Source organism: Fusarium flagelliforme (genome assembly GCF_020744385.1).
Source record: "Fusarium flagelliforme strain FIESC 12 MPI-CAGE-AA-0113 chromosome Unknown B0J16scaffold_9, whole genome shotgun sequence".
In the NCBI taxonomy this organism is placed as follows: Eukaryota; Fungi; Ascomycota; class Sordariomycetes; order Hypocreales; family Nectriaceae; genus Fusarium; species Fusarium flagelliforme.
In genome coordinates, this window is record NW_025763511.1 from 89,487 (window position 1) to 107,239 (window position 17,753).

Below are 17,753 nucleotides of genomic sequence, written 5' to 3' on the forward strand. Positions count from 1 at the left end.
AATTGAAAGTGTCTCTTTGCATAACTGTTCGCGTCCAAAACCTACTGTACAAAGGTTGAAACAAAAACGCATCGCGTTGTTCAGTTTTCGTCCGTGCCAACCTAGACTACCCTACTGTACGCAGTCGTGTTGGTATTTCGACGAAATACAACAAATCTGGCCCGTGTACGTTGCTGGGTTATCCGTGCACGCGTCATGTCCGTGTATTTCATCAAATTACCATAAGCACTGGTCCGTGCACTCGTGACATCTCTAGCGGCGGTCAATAGGCGGACGGGTACCCGTCCTTCTAAAACTGGACGGGTCCCGTCCCTGTTTCCATATTTGGTATAGTCTTCTCCGCTATCGGATCGTCAGTATCATCACCTTACCCTTGCAAGATCCAGTTCCAGATTCAACTACGCGTCCGAGGTACGATGTTCCACGAAGTAATCCACCAGAGATACGTCCCTTCAAGAGATGATTAGTATAAGACCCAGCCACCGGGAGCCTCACTAGCTAACCGCCAGTATAGAAGAGCAATGGGCCTACCTTTAGGAAATCCAAAAGCAAGCTACAGCTGATATCTTGATTATAAGCAGATGCGGAGGTGCTGCGCCACCTCAACGAGCCTAAGAGAATAGACCAAAGAAGAGATAATGGTTTGTTTAGACTGGGGCAAAGCAGAGACTGATCGCATCGAAGCAAAAGTAGCTCAAGAGACCAAGAACGGGCGGCTGTTCACAAGCAGAAGAGGCATGGGTGAGCTTTGGGAAATAGCCCAGCAGGATATCGATGAACAAGCCTTGTACTCGGCCGTGGAAGAGGAAGAAAGCTGTATTGTGGTACAGCTCTAGCTCTAGTAGAATTTGGACTAAATTTGGAACTCGGATATGTCGTGGCTACTTCGCCTCAAGCCAGTGGTTCATTGAAATAGCTGGTAAATGGGACTCGTTAAACTACTTGAGGCAGTGGAACATAAAGGTGTAAGGTAGTCCGATAGCGGAAAAAATTATACCAAAGATGGAAATTGGGACGGGACCCGTCCAATTTTAGAAGGACGGGTACCCGTCCGCCTATTAGCCGCCATCTCTAGCCCATCCAGTTAGACCCTCCATTCTTATACAGCACCATCACTCTCATAAATATCACAAGAGCACCAAGGCAGCAAGATATCCCTAGTAGCTAATGACCAAATCAACTCTACTAGAGTTGATTTTATCGACCCACTTTAAACCTAGTAGAGTTGATTATGGCCAGAGTGAAGAGTTGATTTGACATTGTTCCAAATATAGGAATAGTATTGCTGATCAGAACAGGGGTTTATACAGAGCGCGACACGTCCTTTCGCGTAAAGTGCGATAGGGGGGTAGCATCATACTACTAAATCGTCTTATCATTGATCGAAACATAATGATCATTCAGATCTTAATTTCAGAGACCAAGTCACGTTAATGACTACTATGAGAGCTTTGAACTTGGAATCTGAACAATGCAAGGCAATTTATCTCTATATCCTTCTCTCAACCTACCTCCTTCTCGTTCGCCAGTCGTGGTAGTAGTTCATTGAATAACCATTGTGCTCTTGAGCCAATGTACCTGATACTGAATTTAAGCTGACTTAAGCGAATGGTTTGCGCCGGCAGTATCTTATATACTGAAGCGCTCTAGCGTGTTTGGCATATTGAAATAGATCAAAGTATTGCTTGAACATGACACCAGCCGAGCTACAGAATTTTCGTACTTAAAACTATGGGCCCATGAAGTGTTGACGTAATGATGAAAAGTGGGCTATATCAAGGGTGAGAGGAGACCCAAAAAGGCACAGATAGTCGGGCTATGATCGACAACACGTTGTCATACATTGACCGAATCCACATTCAGTTTCATCAAGAACTTCGCTTAATTAGCAAACTCTTCATCAAAGCCGATTCCATTACGCTTTCGTCCATTGCGGCAGCAAGTCTCTTCCGAGCTTTATCGTACTTATTCCTTCAGCACCATCAGAACGCTTTCATATAGTAGTGTACGTGAGCGTCAGAGATTGGAAATCCAGAGATGACAGCGCATCCCGAAGATCGCGCTCATAAGAGTGAAGGAAGAGTAGCTACTCACAACGAAGTTCGCGGGAGCAAGAGACGCGCCAACTGGGACATAGAACAAACGGTTCTCCAAGACAAAGTATGTACGAGCGTCATTTGCGATACTCCATACGTTGTTAAACGCGTAAAGATACCAAGTGACCTCAGCTGGCTACCAGGGACCCGGCGGCTAACCCCCTGCTGAGTTTATCTCCAGTTCGCACATCAGGGATCCATCGGCTAGACAAGGCGATGGCCTCATAGATGCAACCTTATCTCAGCCTCAATTTCTGCATGCAGGACCGCATACGGCTCCTTCAACTTACGAACATTCTGGTCAGGCATGGAAGCTTGCCAAGCCGGATCGTCACTTCCATCCGTCAGTGGAGGTTAGTACCGTTGGCGAAAGAAGAGTAACTCCGGGAGAGGACGACGAGCGAACGGAAGAGAGAATCCCAGTATCTGAAAACGCAAAACGGCGATCTTCATCCCCTCCCCAACCAATTTTGAACAATCCGGCCCTTTTACAAATGATTTGGGCAATGCATTGCAGTCGCCGTGATATGGCTCTGCAAGAGTTACAGGCACGTTATGCTCCAGCCGCTCAGGCCGGCAACACAGTGACGCCTACAGCACCTCAATCAGACAAATATGATACCCTGTCGTACAACTACGTGCAGCAGTCGAAGATGCCAAGTCCCACGTACAATGAGGAAAACACGACTGATCCGTCCCACTTTCCTGAGAAGCTCGGTACTCCCAATGCGTCCGAAGAATCATTTGACAGCGGGTGGTTAGACAACATTGATCCTGTACTTGGGCCAGATGGCAAATTGATGGTTCATGATCCAGGATCCGGCTCTCCATGAAGGAACTGATATCACGCACACGAAGGAAATATATCTGGAAAGTGACGAGAGCTGACACAGCGTGAGAAGCTGTCATGGGGTAGCGCCCCCTTTAAGAGCTGTACAAGAATATATCAAAACAAACAGCAATTTCAGAACCTGGGGAGGCTTAATCCAGGAATTGTTCCTGGAGGCAGATGTACCGGACAAGTAGGGGCCAGAGAATAATACTGTGACAAAGAAATGTGGGACCAGTTCTGTCGCCAATTTAACACGAGGATATCCCACTTCGCGTCAGCATGCAACCAATCGTAGACCACGATATGATGACATAAAGACCAGTGCGCACATGACGTCGCAGGGTCCGCGTAGATTAGTACTCAAAGACAACCGGGGCTAGGCTCAGCTCATAACGCGACGTCGCAAATTTACTATACTAAGCACAAACAATTACCTCTTTATCCTTCCGTTTTCTCTCCTTCTTTTTCTTCGCCCGTTCATCGCACGACTCGTTGTTTGCCTCTGGAAACCCCTCCTTCTCTCCACTCTCAACGCGGGCATACTCAACTGCCTCAAAACGCCACAATGGGCAATCGAAAGCGATCGCGCCCCGTCACGGAGGAGAATAGCGTAGAGTGCCCTTTTAAAATTTCCTACGTGCCTGGTCCCTCGCGCGTAGATCAGGAACGTCACAAGAACGAGAAGCGGAAGCGCGACAGTCGAGATGACGATAAACGAATTCAAATTCAAATCTCTCCCTTCTCTCCCATTGGCAGCTTCCAAAGCCACGACACTATGGACATGTATTATGAAATCGCACCTGGAAAGCGATGGCAAGATATGACGCGCTACAACAGCTTCGTCCGTAAGTATTCGATGAATCCCGGCGTCTTCCAAAATATAGCGGGCTTATGAGTAATTCTTGGCAGTTAATGGCAACAAATACTATAATGGGAGCTTTGTCTCTGTCGCCAACGAGTCGACCGTCAATCTTCAAAAGGCTACAAGTGATGGCAAAGGTGGCTGCGAAAAGTCTAATGATAAATGGGTTGCACACATCCTTGAGATTCGCGCTTCCGATGAGCACCATGTTTATGCACGCGTTTACTGGATGTACTGGCCCGATGAACTACCTCATGGCACCATCTACCGCAAGAAGAGAGTCCACGGCCGCCAACCGTATCATGGTACTAATGAGCTGATCGCTTCCAATCATAGTACGTTCTAGAATGCTTAGGAATATTGTCCCACGCCACAGCTAACCAACTACTTCAGTGGATATCATCAACGTTGTCAGTGTAACAGCACCCGCAATCGTCAACCAATGGATTGAGTCAGATGACGAAGAAATCGAAGCCGCGCTTTATTGGCGCCAAGCATACGACTGCCGCAAACCACAACTTTCGGTATGTTATGCGATGGCCCCCCTTACATTCGCGCTCACTTACCCTTGTACAGTCCGTTGACATCCTATGCGAATGTGAAACTCCTGCAAACCCCGATAAGATGCTCATAGGATGCTCGAGCTCGAAGTGTGAGCAGTGGATGCATCACGAATGCTTGACTCATGATATTCTCATGCAAGTTTATGCACGACTAGGTACCGACAAGCCTCATCGAACCGATGGAGCGGTTTCGAATGAGGAAGAAGCCGAAAATGTAACCTGTCATCTATCACCGACTTGTGCCGAGAAGAAAGAGACCATCCGCACGATCGATGTCCAATTTGAAAAGAGTCGAGGTAATATACACGTCAAGGAGATTATTCCAGAAACACCTCTAGTGACCAGGAACTCAACGCCTAGACCAACGCCGTTGAAATCTATCACTGCCACGCCAGCTAAGCGATCAGCCAAGAACGACCAAAAAAGAAGGTGGAGAGGTCCAAGCCATACGCAAGGCTCTTTGAAGCCAATCTCAAGATGCAAGATGGCCCTACAGCGTGGGAAATTCGTGACTTGCGCGAAAGCGTAACCGGTGGCGAGAAAACCTGGACGGAGAAGGTCCATTGCCTCATATGCGGCGCTGTTATTGATTGACTGCTCAAATAGGGAGCTCTATAAGTACACTGGATCTGTCCCGATGGGCAGGTCCATCGAGCTTTCGCAGATAAAAGTCAAGATGGCATAGGCAAGGTACCCAGCCACGTACGTGGCTCGTGAGAAACTTGCACCCGCAATATTACCAGCTCAGCCTTATTGGTATAGGAGAGATGAGAGAAAGATCAATAGCCGACATACAAATCACGGGTAGTCAAAAGAGTACTGAAGCTGAAAGCCGAGATCTTCAACAGAACCACCAAACCTTGGGTGAAGTTTCTTAGATACGACCTTCGCCGGTCAAGTTGTATTATCCGCTGGTCGAAAAAGACTAAGTTGACACAACATCGTTTTTTAACTTCATCTACTTCGAGAACATCCAGAAGCTAAGTAACGACTGCGTTGTTCAGGATCTGAAAGTATCTCGTATGCGGTCTGTAGCTTCTTCAACTTCTTGGTTTTTTCAGGGTCATCGCCATTTTTGTCCGGGTGACATTTTAATGCTAAGACGCGATAATAGGGGTACAAGATCTCATCAACATTGTCCAGGGTTCTGGGATCAAGCCCAAATATTTTGAAATACCCTTTTGGATCATTGAATGATGGCGCCGTGCTTGGCTTCGTGGTCAAAACTGGGGGCAATTCTACTCTAGTATTCTAGCCGGTAACGGGGCCCGTTACGGGTTTTAGTCCAATCAAAGATCCGGAAATCAGCATGGATTGTTAACTCGTAATGGGGCCCGTTTCTGTTCAGGTCGTGTTTAACAGATCGCGAAACGGGGCCCGTTCTATGAAGCGGTGATCCGTGCCACCCATGCTAAGTTCATTGCGCATGGATAGTTCGCCAGTCACAGGTGATTCATATAATTAGCTCACACCGATCTTTACCATGTCGCCTACCTTGCACCAAAAAAAAAAAAAAACTTTTCACAACAGCTCGAACGAATTTTTGAAACAACAGCCACAAACCGTGCTCAAACGCCTCTTCGACGGGTTGATTGAATAGCCTGGAGTCTAGCGCATCGCTCAGTGCGTTTTTAGATTGACATGGCGACCTCGTTGCCCCAAGAAGTGGCATGGCCCGCCGAATTCCGCGAGCATGCCACGCAACTCGGCAGATACCTCAAGGACACCCTCCTGTATATCGAACGCGCGAAAGACCAACCCGTTCCCTACGATCTGGCTAGGACTATGGCTATGGGCGCACTGTCCCTTGTTAACAAGATCAACAACATCCCAGATGTCAGCACTGTATACGACGCGCTCTGGATGGCGAGATCGGAAGCAAAGACCGCAGCAGAAAGCGCGATGCAGGCTCTAGACGAAATCAAGATGGAACTTAAACAAGCGGCAAACACGAGCCAGCGGACGCTGGAAGGAATACGCGAGAGTCATGAAAGACAAGACGAAACGAAGGCGGCGGCCAAAGAATCGATCGACATCGGCAGAACAGTCATGAGACTGGTGAGGGAGGCCAAAGACACAGAACAGCACAATCGATCGGGCACACTGCGAACTTATGCATCTGTAGCGGCTGGAAATGGGCTAGCTACAAGCATGCACAATCCACTGAACCAACCCAAGACACCACCATCGCAAGTACTTCGTGAGATCATAGTAAACATTCGGAACCCACTTACCGTAGCCAGCCTACGGGCAATGAACCCCCGCAGCCTGAAGGCACACGTAGACCGTGCTATAGAACAAAGCGGCAATGAGCACATCGAGAAGATCAAGACAGCATCAACTAACCAACTGAAAAGCGGTGACCTCAGCATCAAAACGGCTACGACTTCCGACATGGAGATACTCCGACAGTTCGCCGAGGACTGGGAGCACCGACTCGGCATTGGAGCCTCCGTTCGTATCCCAACATATGGCGTACTCGTGCACGGCATCCGCACTAGCTCGATGGATGTAGGACGATTTGAAGACACGAGAGATAACATACTACAGGAAAACAGGCCGTTCATCCCAAACGCCGGGATAAAGTATATCGGATGGCTCACGAGGACAGTTGCGACGAAGAGCGCATCCTCGGTTATCATTAAGTTCACAAAGCCACAAAATGCTAACAAGATCATTGATGAAGGCTTGATCTGGCAAGGGGAGGTCTTTCAGTGCGAACTGTATGACAGGTCGTGCCGATTGAGGCAATGCTTCAGCTGTCAAAGATATGGCCACATAGGAACCCAGTGCAAGGCAACAACGAGATGCGGCTACTGCGCTCAAGAACATGCGTCCCGCGAATGCTGCGTTAAGTCCGACAAGAGCGTACCTCGAAAGTGCGCCAATTGCAAAGGTCAACATGAAGCATGGAGCAATCAATGCGTAGACAGGAAGGAGGAGATGGCCAAAGTCAAAGTGGCATATGCTGCCCGCCCTAGATACCATCTGGTGCCACAAAGTAACGTGGCAGTTAACCAGGCAAACACAATGGTGGGAGTCCAGAAGGAACCGACCGACTGGACGAGTCGTGCGGGAGGGAGCACCATCTCTCCTACCCGGCCGCACCCAACAGGATCGACAAGGAAGAAGCAGGTCGCCAACAAAGAGGGGACAAAAGAGAGTCAACCCTGAAAGCAATACAGTCCCAACCAACGGTGTGGGAGACGAGATCACGGTCAACACAGGAAGTCAACGACCCCATAGGATTATAACGCCATCTAGAAGAGCCCTGGAAGCTCTTGACGCAAACCTGATGCGACCACACGGCACATATTAAGCGGACAGCATGGACGTCGATGACCGCCAATGAGCTGTATGAGGTCACTTTCAATACTACAGTACAACGTAAGGAAGTCAAGGGATATCGTGATGGCCACCCTACTGCGGGACCCGAAGATCAAGGACTTCGATATCCTCGCCATTCAAGAACCATGGGTAAATACCTTTGCAGACACTACACACCATCCGGCGAAAGATCATTTTCACCTATGTTATCCACAGAGCAAGTACGAGGGCCCAGCGAAGGTCTGCATGTTCATCAACAAGCGACTTGATCACTCCAAATGGAAATTTGAATCACACAACCAGTGTATTTGCACGGTAACCCTTGCCCTAGGACAAGGGAACGATACCGGGGAAATCAAACTGCACAACATCTACAATCCCGACCAGAAAGCAGAAAACAGGCAGAGTGTACTACCTCATCTACGGAGAATCCTCCTTTCAGCCCAGCAAAGAGAACAGATAGTTGTAGGGGACTTCAATCTGCATTATGACATGTGGGGAGGCCCGGATGGTCCCAGAAGGGAGGCTGAAGCAGAAGACCTTGTAGAGCTCATGGAAGACTTTGACCTCACAAGCACTTTAGCCCCAGGCACCATCACGTACGAAGAAGGCAGTAAACAGGCAACTATCGACCTCTGCTTGGTGACCCTTGGCCTGGTGGACCGGATCATCAGGAGCGAGGTGGATCGCAGCCTCGACCACGATTCGGACCACCTGCCGATTGTTACTTCTCTCGACATCTCAGTCAAACAGCTCAGCCGAGAGCCCAGCAGAAACTGGAAATCGGTAGATGAGAAGAGATTTAAGTCTGCGATAGTAAATAACTTGCCGCCACGGCGAAGACCCAGAACTCGAGGCGCGCTCGACCGATACGTGGGAGAATTAGTGACAGTTTTGCAGAATGCGATAGATGAAGCCGTACCACAACGGATATGGTCACCCAAGTCTAAACGGGGGTGGGATGAAGAATGCACGAGGGCGTTGACGGAGACCAAGCGTCTCAGACGAATATACAGCCTCTACCACACGGACGAAACATGGGAAGCATACCGAGCGGCCAGGAATAACAAAGGCAGGGTGATCAAGAAAGCGCTTAGGAGAGCGCATCGAGAGAACGTGGAGAAGGCATCAAAGTCACCAGAAGCCCTCTGGAAGTTAGCCAAGTGGGCCAGGAACAGAAACACGCAGGCACCAGAAGTGACACCCACGATACAGAACCCAGACACTCTTCAGATGGTCTCAGATCCAGCAAAGAAGGCGGAAATCTTCAGAGAGGCCTTTTTTCCCGCCCTACGAGAAGCTGAACTTGGCGATATCGAAGGCGCAACATATCCGGATCGAATAGCGATGTCACCCATCACAGAACAAGAAGTAGAGCGAGCGATACAAGAAGCCTCTCCATTCAAAGCTCCTGGCCCTGATGGTATCCTGAACAAGGCACTCCAGCTGGCGGCGACATGGATTAAGCCTCACTTAACGGCGATATACAACCAATGCCTCAATCTGGGATACTGTCCCTAACACTTTAGGGAGTCAACGACGGTGGTGCTAAAGAAGCAAGGAAAAGATAACTACACCATCCCTGCGTCATACCGGCCGATAGGTTTGTTAAATACTATAGGCAAGATCATGGATGCCATTATAGCAGATCGGTTAAGCTACGTGGCAGAGACACACTACCTGCTCCCTTTAACACACATGGGAGGTCGAAAGCTGAGATCTACCGAGCATGCAATACACCACATCATCGACAAGATCTACGAAGCATGGAACAGAGGGCGAGGGCAGGTGGCGAGCCTTCTCCTGCTTGATGTCTCTGGCGCTTTCGACAACGTGTTACACAAGCGGCTCCTACACAACCTACGGAAGAGAAGGATTGATGAGAAGACGGTTAGGTGGATCGCCAGCCTTCTTCAAGACCGACACACTAGAATCTCGATCGATGGATTCAAAACAGAACGACACAAAGTCTCAATAGGCACAGTACAAGGCTCGCCCCTCTCGCCCATTCTCTACATCTTCTACAACGCAGACCTTGTCGAGAAATGTGACTTGGAAGAGGAAACCACTGCGACTGGATTCATCGACGACGTAGCTATCTTAACATGGGGAGGCTCAACGATAGAAACATGCACCAAGCTCCAACGGGCACTCCAAAGAGCAGAGCAATGGACGAAAACCCACGCGTCCGTCTTTTCGCCTAGTAAATTCTAGCTGATATACTTCACTAGAGCACGGACGAGAATAGACACACAGCATCCGCTACACACAACATGGGGTGAGATCCCCGCAAAGCAGACTTGCAAGTATCTGGGGCTCATCCTGGACTCGGCACTACAATGGAAACCCCATTTAGGTGAGGTACAGCGGAAGGCGACAAGGACGATCTCAGCTCTCCATAGCCTGGGAAGCTCGACCTGGGGCCTTACGTTCCAAGACATGAGAAACATCTATCGGGGTGCTGTGCTGCCACAGATCATGTACGTGTGCTCCGCATGGTCGAACGCCAACTGGAAAACACGGAACACGCCGTACACCCACAAGACATTGGAGCAATTACAACGTCTGCAGGCGCGAGCGGCCAGGGCAGTTTCTGGTGCCTTCAAAGCCACATCAATTCCAGCCCTGGATGTCGAGACATATCTCCTTCCCGTCGAGCACCAGATCTGGAAACACAACGTCGAGTGTCTAGGAAGAATCACCCTCGGGACAGAAACCCTTGGGGAACAGGAACAACAACGCTGCGCAAACCGCATACGAGAGCGGAACATCAGAATGAGCCCACGCAGAGCGATACAGAAGGCCATACAAGAAGAATAAGGATTCAGTCTCAAGGAACTAGAGGTAATTACCCCGTACGTCGTCGCCCCATGGTGGATAGGCCCGAAGACGTTCATTGAGGAGAATGCCGAGAAAGCACGGTTAAGACACCAGCATAGCATCGAAAAGGAGCCTAACGCTATACATATATACACGGACGGAAGTGGTATCAACGGTCACGTGGGTTCAGCAGCAGTATGTACCACCACCAATCAAGCCAAGAGCGCCTATATGGGTGAAGACACTGTATCGACAGTATACGCCGGTGAGCTTCAGGGGGTCTCCTTAGCTCTCCAGATCGCTCAACAAGATCGAGACCAAGGCAACGTCAGAACGAAAGTCATGATCTACACAGACAACCAAGCAGCCATTAGGTCAGTGGCGAGGCCCAGGGGTAAATCAGGATCTTACCTTCTACAAGACATCACGCAGAGGATACAGACACTGCGGGCGCAAGGCTTAACAGTCGAGGTTCGATGGATTCCAGCTCACAAGGGGATATACGGTAACGAAGCTGCCGATCGAGCAGCCAAGGAAGCCACGGGATGGAGACAGAGAGGACCACCAGGTCCAAGGGCACAGCAGCCTCCAATATTACGTTCATTGAGAGCCACACTGAAGATGTGGTCGCGCAGAGTTGTCAACAGAAGATGGCAAGCCCAATGGCATCAGGAAACTAGGGGTAGGGCAACCTACCGGCACACACCAGAACCAACACCGAGAGTACTACAGCCACACAAGCACTTCGCCAAGAGGCAGAGCGCTATATACACTCAACTTCGCACCGAGAAGATTGGGATGAACGACTTCCTTTTCAAACAAAGAGTACCAGGGTTCACGGACCCGGGATGCGACTGCAGAGAAGGACGACAGACAGTGGCTCACATTTTGCTCCAGTGCAGGAAGTACTCAGCACTTCGAAATCTGGAACTAGGACAATTTCCAGGACGTCAAAATCTTCGGACACTGCTGAGCGAGCGCAAAGTAGCAGCAAAAGTCGTCAAATTTACGGAGCAAACCCAGATCCTTGGGCAATTCAGGATTAGTTCCTGACCAGACGAAGCTGAGCACTGGGGGGAGACTGTAGGTAGAAAGGACCCGCACACGAGGCGGATAGTCCGCCTCGCTGGAGACAAAACACATATGTACATTAGTATCTCAAACCACGATCTAAGGCAGCTGGCTAGCCGATGTAGATAGAGGTTAGGGAGGAGGAGAAAGTGGGAAGTTTGGAGACAGCTGGCCAAATATCGTTTGATGTCTGGCGAAGTGGGGCGGCACGGATGAATATTCGGGGCGTCTCGGCTGTCGGCCAAACCCCACTAGCCGGGCATGGCTGCTGTTAAAAAGCGGCTAAAACCGAGTAGGAATACAACCAACCAACCAACCAACAGCATAACTCGCTTGTGATGTACGTTATCATTTTAGGAGAAGATGACATAAGAGAACAGGTGACAAGCGAGGCGCAGTGAGATGCAATTTATATTCCGATGAAAAGGAAATAAATTCTCTTATGCTCACGAAAAACAATTAATTCTGATCTATATAATTGCAATTTCTCGCGTAAGTTAGATATGCTTTCCATGTTGCTTCCGTCCCTTCTTCTTGTTGAGAAAAGAACAGGCTTACTGTGGTATCACATTGGAACATAACTGTTGTCTGCATGACCCTGTCGATATGAGTGAAAGGGAAGCGGCTGCATATTTTCACCCTTTACAGATAATAAACAATAGGTCGCAGTTGTCCGGACTGCTGCAGTTATCACTGGTTTATGCTGTATGAGGCTCGGAAGATGTCTATTCCGTCGATAATCAAGCGCCGAGTAAAGCGGGGTAGTAAGGTATGCAGGACTAAGAGAGGCAACAAGCTCGATTAAGAGGCATCGGTCATGACCTGACTGGACGCCAAGAGTCAAGAGTGGGGAGCTGAGCTGAAAGCTCAAGATATGCAGCGCATCCAGCTCCACCCCTCAATATTAGATTCTTTCAGTCTAGATGGGCCCGCTCCGGTGCAGATCCTCTAGCAGCCAGTAGAATGGCTATGCTAGCCCTATCTCGCAGTACTGGAAAACCATGGTTTTATTGCCGCCGCTGCGATGAACCGAGACTTGGCAAGTGGATTGAACTAATTACCACTTACGGCTCTAACGATTGAAAGTAACAAATTATTTTACTCTTGAGTCTTAAGGTAAGAGCCCCTGCCGTATCGTCGTACTACAAACGACGAAGCGTTACGCTGGTTTTAAGATTGCGAGGGGTCAACTTCAGCTGGTCCCTGTAAGGCATGACTTGGAACCAGTGACGCTAACTAATACAATGAGTCGTCGCACAAAAAAAAAGAAAAAAGAAAAAGATTGAGTAGCTTGTCCACGATTACTTTCATAAATCCTCGCTGATAGTTTATCGATTAGCTAATGCAACAGGTGCGATAGCTACTAAAGATCTATATTCAGTCTCAAAACTTCCTAACTAATAAGAATTTTAGGCCGTGCTATAGGACTTCGAGTCATCGGCGATGACGATCAACCAACTCTTCTAGTGACTGTGGTTAGTGGGCAGAGATAAATATGTATGATTGGGTTATGTGGATTGTTGTTGGCTAATCGACAGAAGGTATGCCTGATTCGCCTTTGTGGCCCTACACCGCACCAAATTAATAGTGAAATAGTGGACTGGTTGGCCTCCCACAGTAGGAAGTTTCAGACAACACAACAAATAGAGAATGATAATGCCCTATTAGAACTTGTTGTAGCTGTTTCGCGCTTCCGCCTACATTATTGGCCTGTTATTATGTGTCCTTTTTTTTTGTTTTCTTTTTGTTTTTTGTTTTTGGCTTTATAAAAAGCCCATTAGCAGCAGCCCTTCTATTACGAAGGCCAACATTTAAGGACAATTAGTTTCAATTGCTTTAGCTTGTCCCGACCTTGCTGCACATAGAGTCACAGCCTATCAGCTGCCTTCTTCACACGTTTCCCTCAACACGTCCAACAAGATACGACGCCATCGGTCTTCCATCCTCAACTGATATGGACTCATCCGTTCTGACAACCGCCACCATTCCCTTGAGTGAGCAGATGTTGAAGCAACCCTCTTACTTGGACTCTCTTTCCGAACTAGTTCATTCATCCGAATGCTTATCATCCAAAGGCTACATTACAACTCCATTGTCAGATGCCGACCTTGAGAAGAAGAGACGTTGTGCCAGGTGCAACTCATGTAGGAGGCTTTTCATTCACTCTTAAACTGAGAGCTAATCCGTCTAGTGCTTATCAAGAAAGAAAGACGATGTCGACAGAGGTCACTTCGCAACCCAGATTCTACGAATTCGAATCCCCCAGGCCCCTTGTCAAGTAATGTTCCAGACGAGATCGATTCGCTTGGGCTAGAGCAACTGCAGTTGGAAGAAACACGCGCGCCGGTACCGCGCTGTAAGTTCCACGATGGAAAGAAAGTCAACAAGGTTATAGTTCTGACCTTTTTAAGCCGAGTTGAGGTTCGCTGATCATTATGGCAGAAATGGACTTGTTGTGGCGAGCATGTGGTGGGACCCCCTTGCAAACAAGAAGAGGATCACCAGCCTGAAAAATGTACCCTCAAAGAGATATCCACTCGCTGGCAGTACTCTGGAACGCCATTGTCGACGACAAAGGACGCTCGCGAAGTTGTCGTGATCGACTGTGAAATGGGAACGGCGGCATCCGGCGATTGCGAGCTGATACGGCTGACACTTATCGACTATTTTTCCAACCATGTTCTGATCGACAAACTCGTTTGGCCTGATGTCCCGATGAGCCACTTGAATACCAAGTGGTCAGGGGTAACGTGGAAGTTAATGCGCGAAGCAAGAAACGGAAAAAGGTGCATATTTGGCCGGAAAAACGCCCGAGCGTTGATATGGAAATTTGTGAGTTCAGAAACGATCGTCATCGGACATGGTGCAAATTCAGATCTCACTTCATTGCGATGGATCCACCCTCGAGTTATCGACACACTTATTGTCGAGGGTAACAACTATGATAAAACTACTGGGCTTTCGTTGAAGAAATTGGCTGAGAAGCGGTTACAGAGAGTTATACAGCAAGGGAAAGGCCACGATAGCCTTGAGGATGCGATTGCTACACGAGACTTGCTCCACTGGAGTGTTGCGAGAATGATTGAAGGACTTACAGAGGCTTAAGTATATTCAGATAGAATTATAGTTTCGGTGTGCGCACTGAAGCTTACAAACTATACATCGCTTTTTGCCGCGCGAAGTCAGTTCCCTGGTGACTAATGTCTAAGAGAATCTCGTCCTTTCTTGCTTATAAAGTAAAACACTTCAATAAAACCTAATAGGAAGATAGCATCCCTTTTGCTTTATTCCTCTCTCAGTCCAGCTTCGATGGGGCGGGTTATAACTTGTCCCGAGCTCAATTCGGAGGGCAAGTTTGGATACATTTGACGCCGTAACTGGGCCTCTTCCTCGTCGAGACGCTCGAGCTCTTGCAACCTGGCACGTCTAGTCGCGATTCTACGTAGCTCTATACCAACGTTCTCATTCTCTGATGGGGCATCCCCCGAGCTCCCAGGAAGATTGTCCGAGGCAGACATCCGTGGTGAGCCTCGTCGAGAGGTGGGTTTTGGGGTCATCGTAGGAGATCTAGCCTCTGTGACACTTGGCCGTTGAAGTAACCCTCTGTTTTTGCGTCTTCGATGCAGTAGAAAGACTGAAAGACACAGAATTGTGACAAAAGCCATTATACCGATTACGATGCCAGCAATTATACCGCCAGACAACCCGCCTCTAACTTTGTTATTCTCAGAACCCTTTTCTTCAATAGATGTGGGCGTCACTCCGGGGCTAAATGGATGCGTTTCGAGAGCAGCAAGGTCAGACTCGTGCCAGCGAACCTGTATGGGGTATACGCTGTCGCCGGTGGTGGTATTATAGTAGGACCGAGTAACACGGGTTTTGACGCTAGTCGAAACATCTGTAGAGATAGTCGAGAAGACATCGACCTCATCGAAGGTAGAGATAGTGATTGACCCCCGGCAGCCATGCTCGTCGGAAGACGACGACAGAGTGTAGTTGCTATAAGGGAGAATAATAGGTGGTATGTCAGCAACAGAGTCTTGATCAAATATAGGCGAAGCTCAGACCCTAGGCCAGGACGACAGGAAATGAAGGGGAAGCGGCATCTTGACTGACCTTGGACAACATATAATTGCTGTCTCGCCAGGCTCCATCGTTGGACCAAAGAACGGCGGTGGGGTAGCAACGCTCACCATGCCAGAAGGGCAAATCCCTGGCGAATAGTATGAAGCAGCATCCCAGTAAAGGCTCCAGCGCTCAGGAAGCGGCATGCATGTTCGCGTCTTGTAGTACAGGTCTCGGTCCTTGATGCATCCAGCGGGCGGTGTGAAGACTGTCGTCAAGGCCCCAGCAGGCGCTGTGCCATCGTGCGCGGGACCGGTCGCGGTTGTCATTGGTATTGCAAGGTCGTGATCACAGGCAGTTCCTACAGACGACTTTCTGCCATATTGTCATACAGTCTTGTGTTTGGGCGTGTCTACAATTAATTAGTTGAATGCATATCGCGGTCTTCTGGGTTCTTAAGGTTTCAAGCGGGCGACGGGCTACTTTCAGCTGGTTACTTCTCTCCTCATCGTGACGCAATAGGCTGAGGCGGAGGCCAGTATCTGAGCACCTGACAGCTTGGGGCTGAGTGAACCCCAGCTAATTCGTAACAGAACAACAAAATGTGGCTTGACGTTTCTCTTATGCTGCGCCTTCGCCATGGGCTCGAACGCAAATCCCTTCGCCCATGCGGAAACTTCTTAGTGACCTTTCTTATCTTCATCTGGGTTGGGTCTCTGCTGCCATTTTGCATGCAAGCTCCATCCATAGTTAAGGGCTAGCAACACATGCACGAAATTGACTGTATGTGCAACGCTATTCAAACCTCGCTCGAGAGACAAGACTGAGGTAATTAGCCGCTAAGCTAACTTCCGTTTCTAACAGGGTTATGGCAAAGAAGCGTCGCCACTCGATCGAAAACGCCTCGTGCTAAATCAAACCTATCACTGTTTCGAAAACGATCTTTATAGGCTTTGCCTGGGTTTTATGGGTAAAGGGCTCCAACCACTCGGATTTAGAATACAAAAGCCGGGGGGCCCAATACCACCACACATGGACGCTCAGCTCAACGCCACCGCCTGAGCGTCTGCACGTTGGGATAACCGTTTAAGGCTTGCAGTTATCCCGGACCAAAAACTCCCTACCGGTGCTTGAGACATATTAACGATTAATCAAGTAGGTGCAAGCACTTACTTAGCTTAACGTTCACTAAACGAGTGTGTGTCCTTAATCCTGACTGTATCAGAGACTGGCCCAAAATCGCCAACGGCTCAGCCTGTGACATTGGACTTTGACTATTTTCTGTAGTAACCCAGAGGAAAAGGAGGCTATTCCGCTATCTCGCACGACAGGAAGAAAATCGCACTAAATGGGTTGGTTTGTCCACAGTTCATAATAGCTGACTGTAGTTGTATCAGGTGAGTTAAGAGACCCTAAGTAGGATAAAAAGCGAGGAATATTGTGGATTTGGTGAATTTGTAATGTACCTAAACGAGCTTCAGATTTGCAAAATGCTCTACCGTGTCCCCGCGAAGCCTGATCTGTTCATCATTCCGATTCATCCCTACAGCATAGTAGTCGCAGGTGTCCAGTCTGTACACGAAATGCAAGCCACCAGGATTTCCACTATTCTGACCAGTCACCTGAGCTTTGATGGATTGGCCGCAGTGACATAGTGGATTGTTAGGGACATTGCCTCTTTCATCTGCAAAACCTAAGAACTTCTAGCAGTTCGTACACTTGTCGTATGGACGACCTGCGTTCTCGTTTCGGTTTGAACATCTAGTTATTTTTCGTTGGCTGGGACTCTTGCACCTGAAACAGATTGGTGGTGTGTTGGCTAGGGAGCAAGAACCAGATTTAGGACATTGGCTGATAAAATAGTCTATGCGCGAAATCAATAGATAGCTCGATAATTTTACTTGAGATGTGGAAAGAACTAGACCCGTGTACCATAATGGAAATGGAAAGTTTGCTAACTGTAGGCTATAATGGATTAAATAGAAAATTCAGTTTTGACTTCAGTTCATGCATCATACGCTATGCAATGATTTATATAATTGCAATTTCTTACGTAAGTTAGATACGCTTTCCACGTTGCTTCCATCCCTTCTTGAGAATAGAACAAGCTTATTGTG

At 48.5% G+C, this 17,753-nt stretch overlaps 5 protein-coding genes across 5 annotated transcripts; 3 read left to right on the forward strand and 2 right to left on the reverse strand.

Annotated features, from left to right (window-relative positions):
- Positions 1–2,037: 2,037 nt before the first annotated feature.
- B0J16DRAFT_376641 (uncharacterized protein) lies at positions 2,038–2,929 on the forward strand (the record flags this gene model as incomplete). The annotated part of the gene is made up of 2 exons (XM_046130779.1): positions 2,038–2,160; positions 2,402–2,929. 2 exons carry the CDS (start codon positions 2,038–2,040, stop codon positions 2,927–2,929), a joined length of 651 nt encoding a protein of 216 aa, XP_045977334.1.
- Positions 2,930–3,316: 387 nt separating this feature from the next.
- Positions 3,317–4,947, forward strand: B0J16DRAFT_365587 (uncharacterized protein; the record flags this gene model as incomplete). The annotated part of the gene is made up of 5 exons (XM_046130028.1): positions 3,317–3,773; positions 3,838–4,125; positions 4,184–4,314; positions 4,367–4,790; positions 4,820–4,947. Exons 1-5 carry the CDS (start codon positions 3,494–3,496, stop codon positions 4,945–4,947), a joined length of 1,251 nt encoding a protein of 416 aa, XP_045977335.1. The 5' UTR covers positions 3,317–3,493.
- A 148-nt stretch (positions 4,948–5,095) lies between these two features.
- On the reverse strand, positions 5,096–5,595 carry B0J16DRAFT_200365 (uncharacterized protein; the record flags this gene model as incomplete). Its single annotated transcript, XM_046122952.1, has 1 exon — positions 5,096–5,595. A coding segment is annotated over one exon (288 nt), but the record flags the coding sequence as incomplete, so codon positions are not given.
- A 7,978-nt stretch (positions 5,596–13,573) lies between these two features.
- On the forward strand, positions 13,574–14,676 carry B0J16DRAFT_312364 (ribonuclease H-like domain-containing protein; the record flags this gene model as incomplete). The annotated part of the gene is made up of 3 exons (XM_046125043.1): positions 13,574–13,715; positions 13,814–13,959; positions 14,014–14,676. The coding sequence occupies 3 exons, from the start codon at positions 13,574–13,576 to the stop codon at positions 14,674–14,676; spliced, it is 951 nt and encodes a 316-aa protein (XP_045977337.1).
- Positions 14,677–14,734: 58 nt separating this feature from the next.
- Positions 14,735–16,043, reverse strand: B0J16DRAFT_200389 (uncharacterized protein). Its single transcript, XM_046122953.1, has 2 exons — positions 15,688–16,043; positions 14,735–15,570 (listed from the first exon to the last, which is right to left on the reverse strand). The coding sequence occupies exons 1-2, from the start codon at positions 15,963–15,965 to the stop codon at positions 14,856–14,858; spliced, it is 993 nt and encodes a 330-aa protein (XP_045977338.1). The 5' UTR covers positions 15,966–16,043; the 3' UTR covers positions 14,735–14,855.
- Between the last annotated feature and the right edge of the window lie 1,710 nt (positions 16,044–17,753).

Excerpts from the sequence above, each read along its gene's own strand:
- B0J16DRAFT_200389 (XM_046122953.1), bottom strand. The coding sequence starts at position 15,965 with ATGACAACCGCGACCGGTCCCGCGCACGATGGCACAGCGCCTGCTGGG. Across the intron at positions 15,571-15,687 it reads GCAATTATATGTTGTCCAAG|CAACTACACTCTGTCGTCGT; the intron begins GTCAGTCAAGAT and ends TCTCCCTTATAG.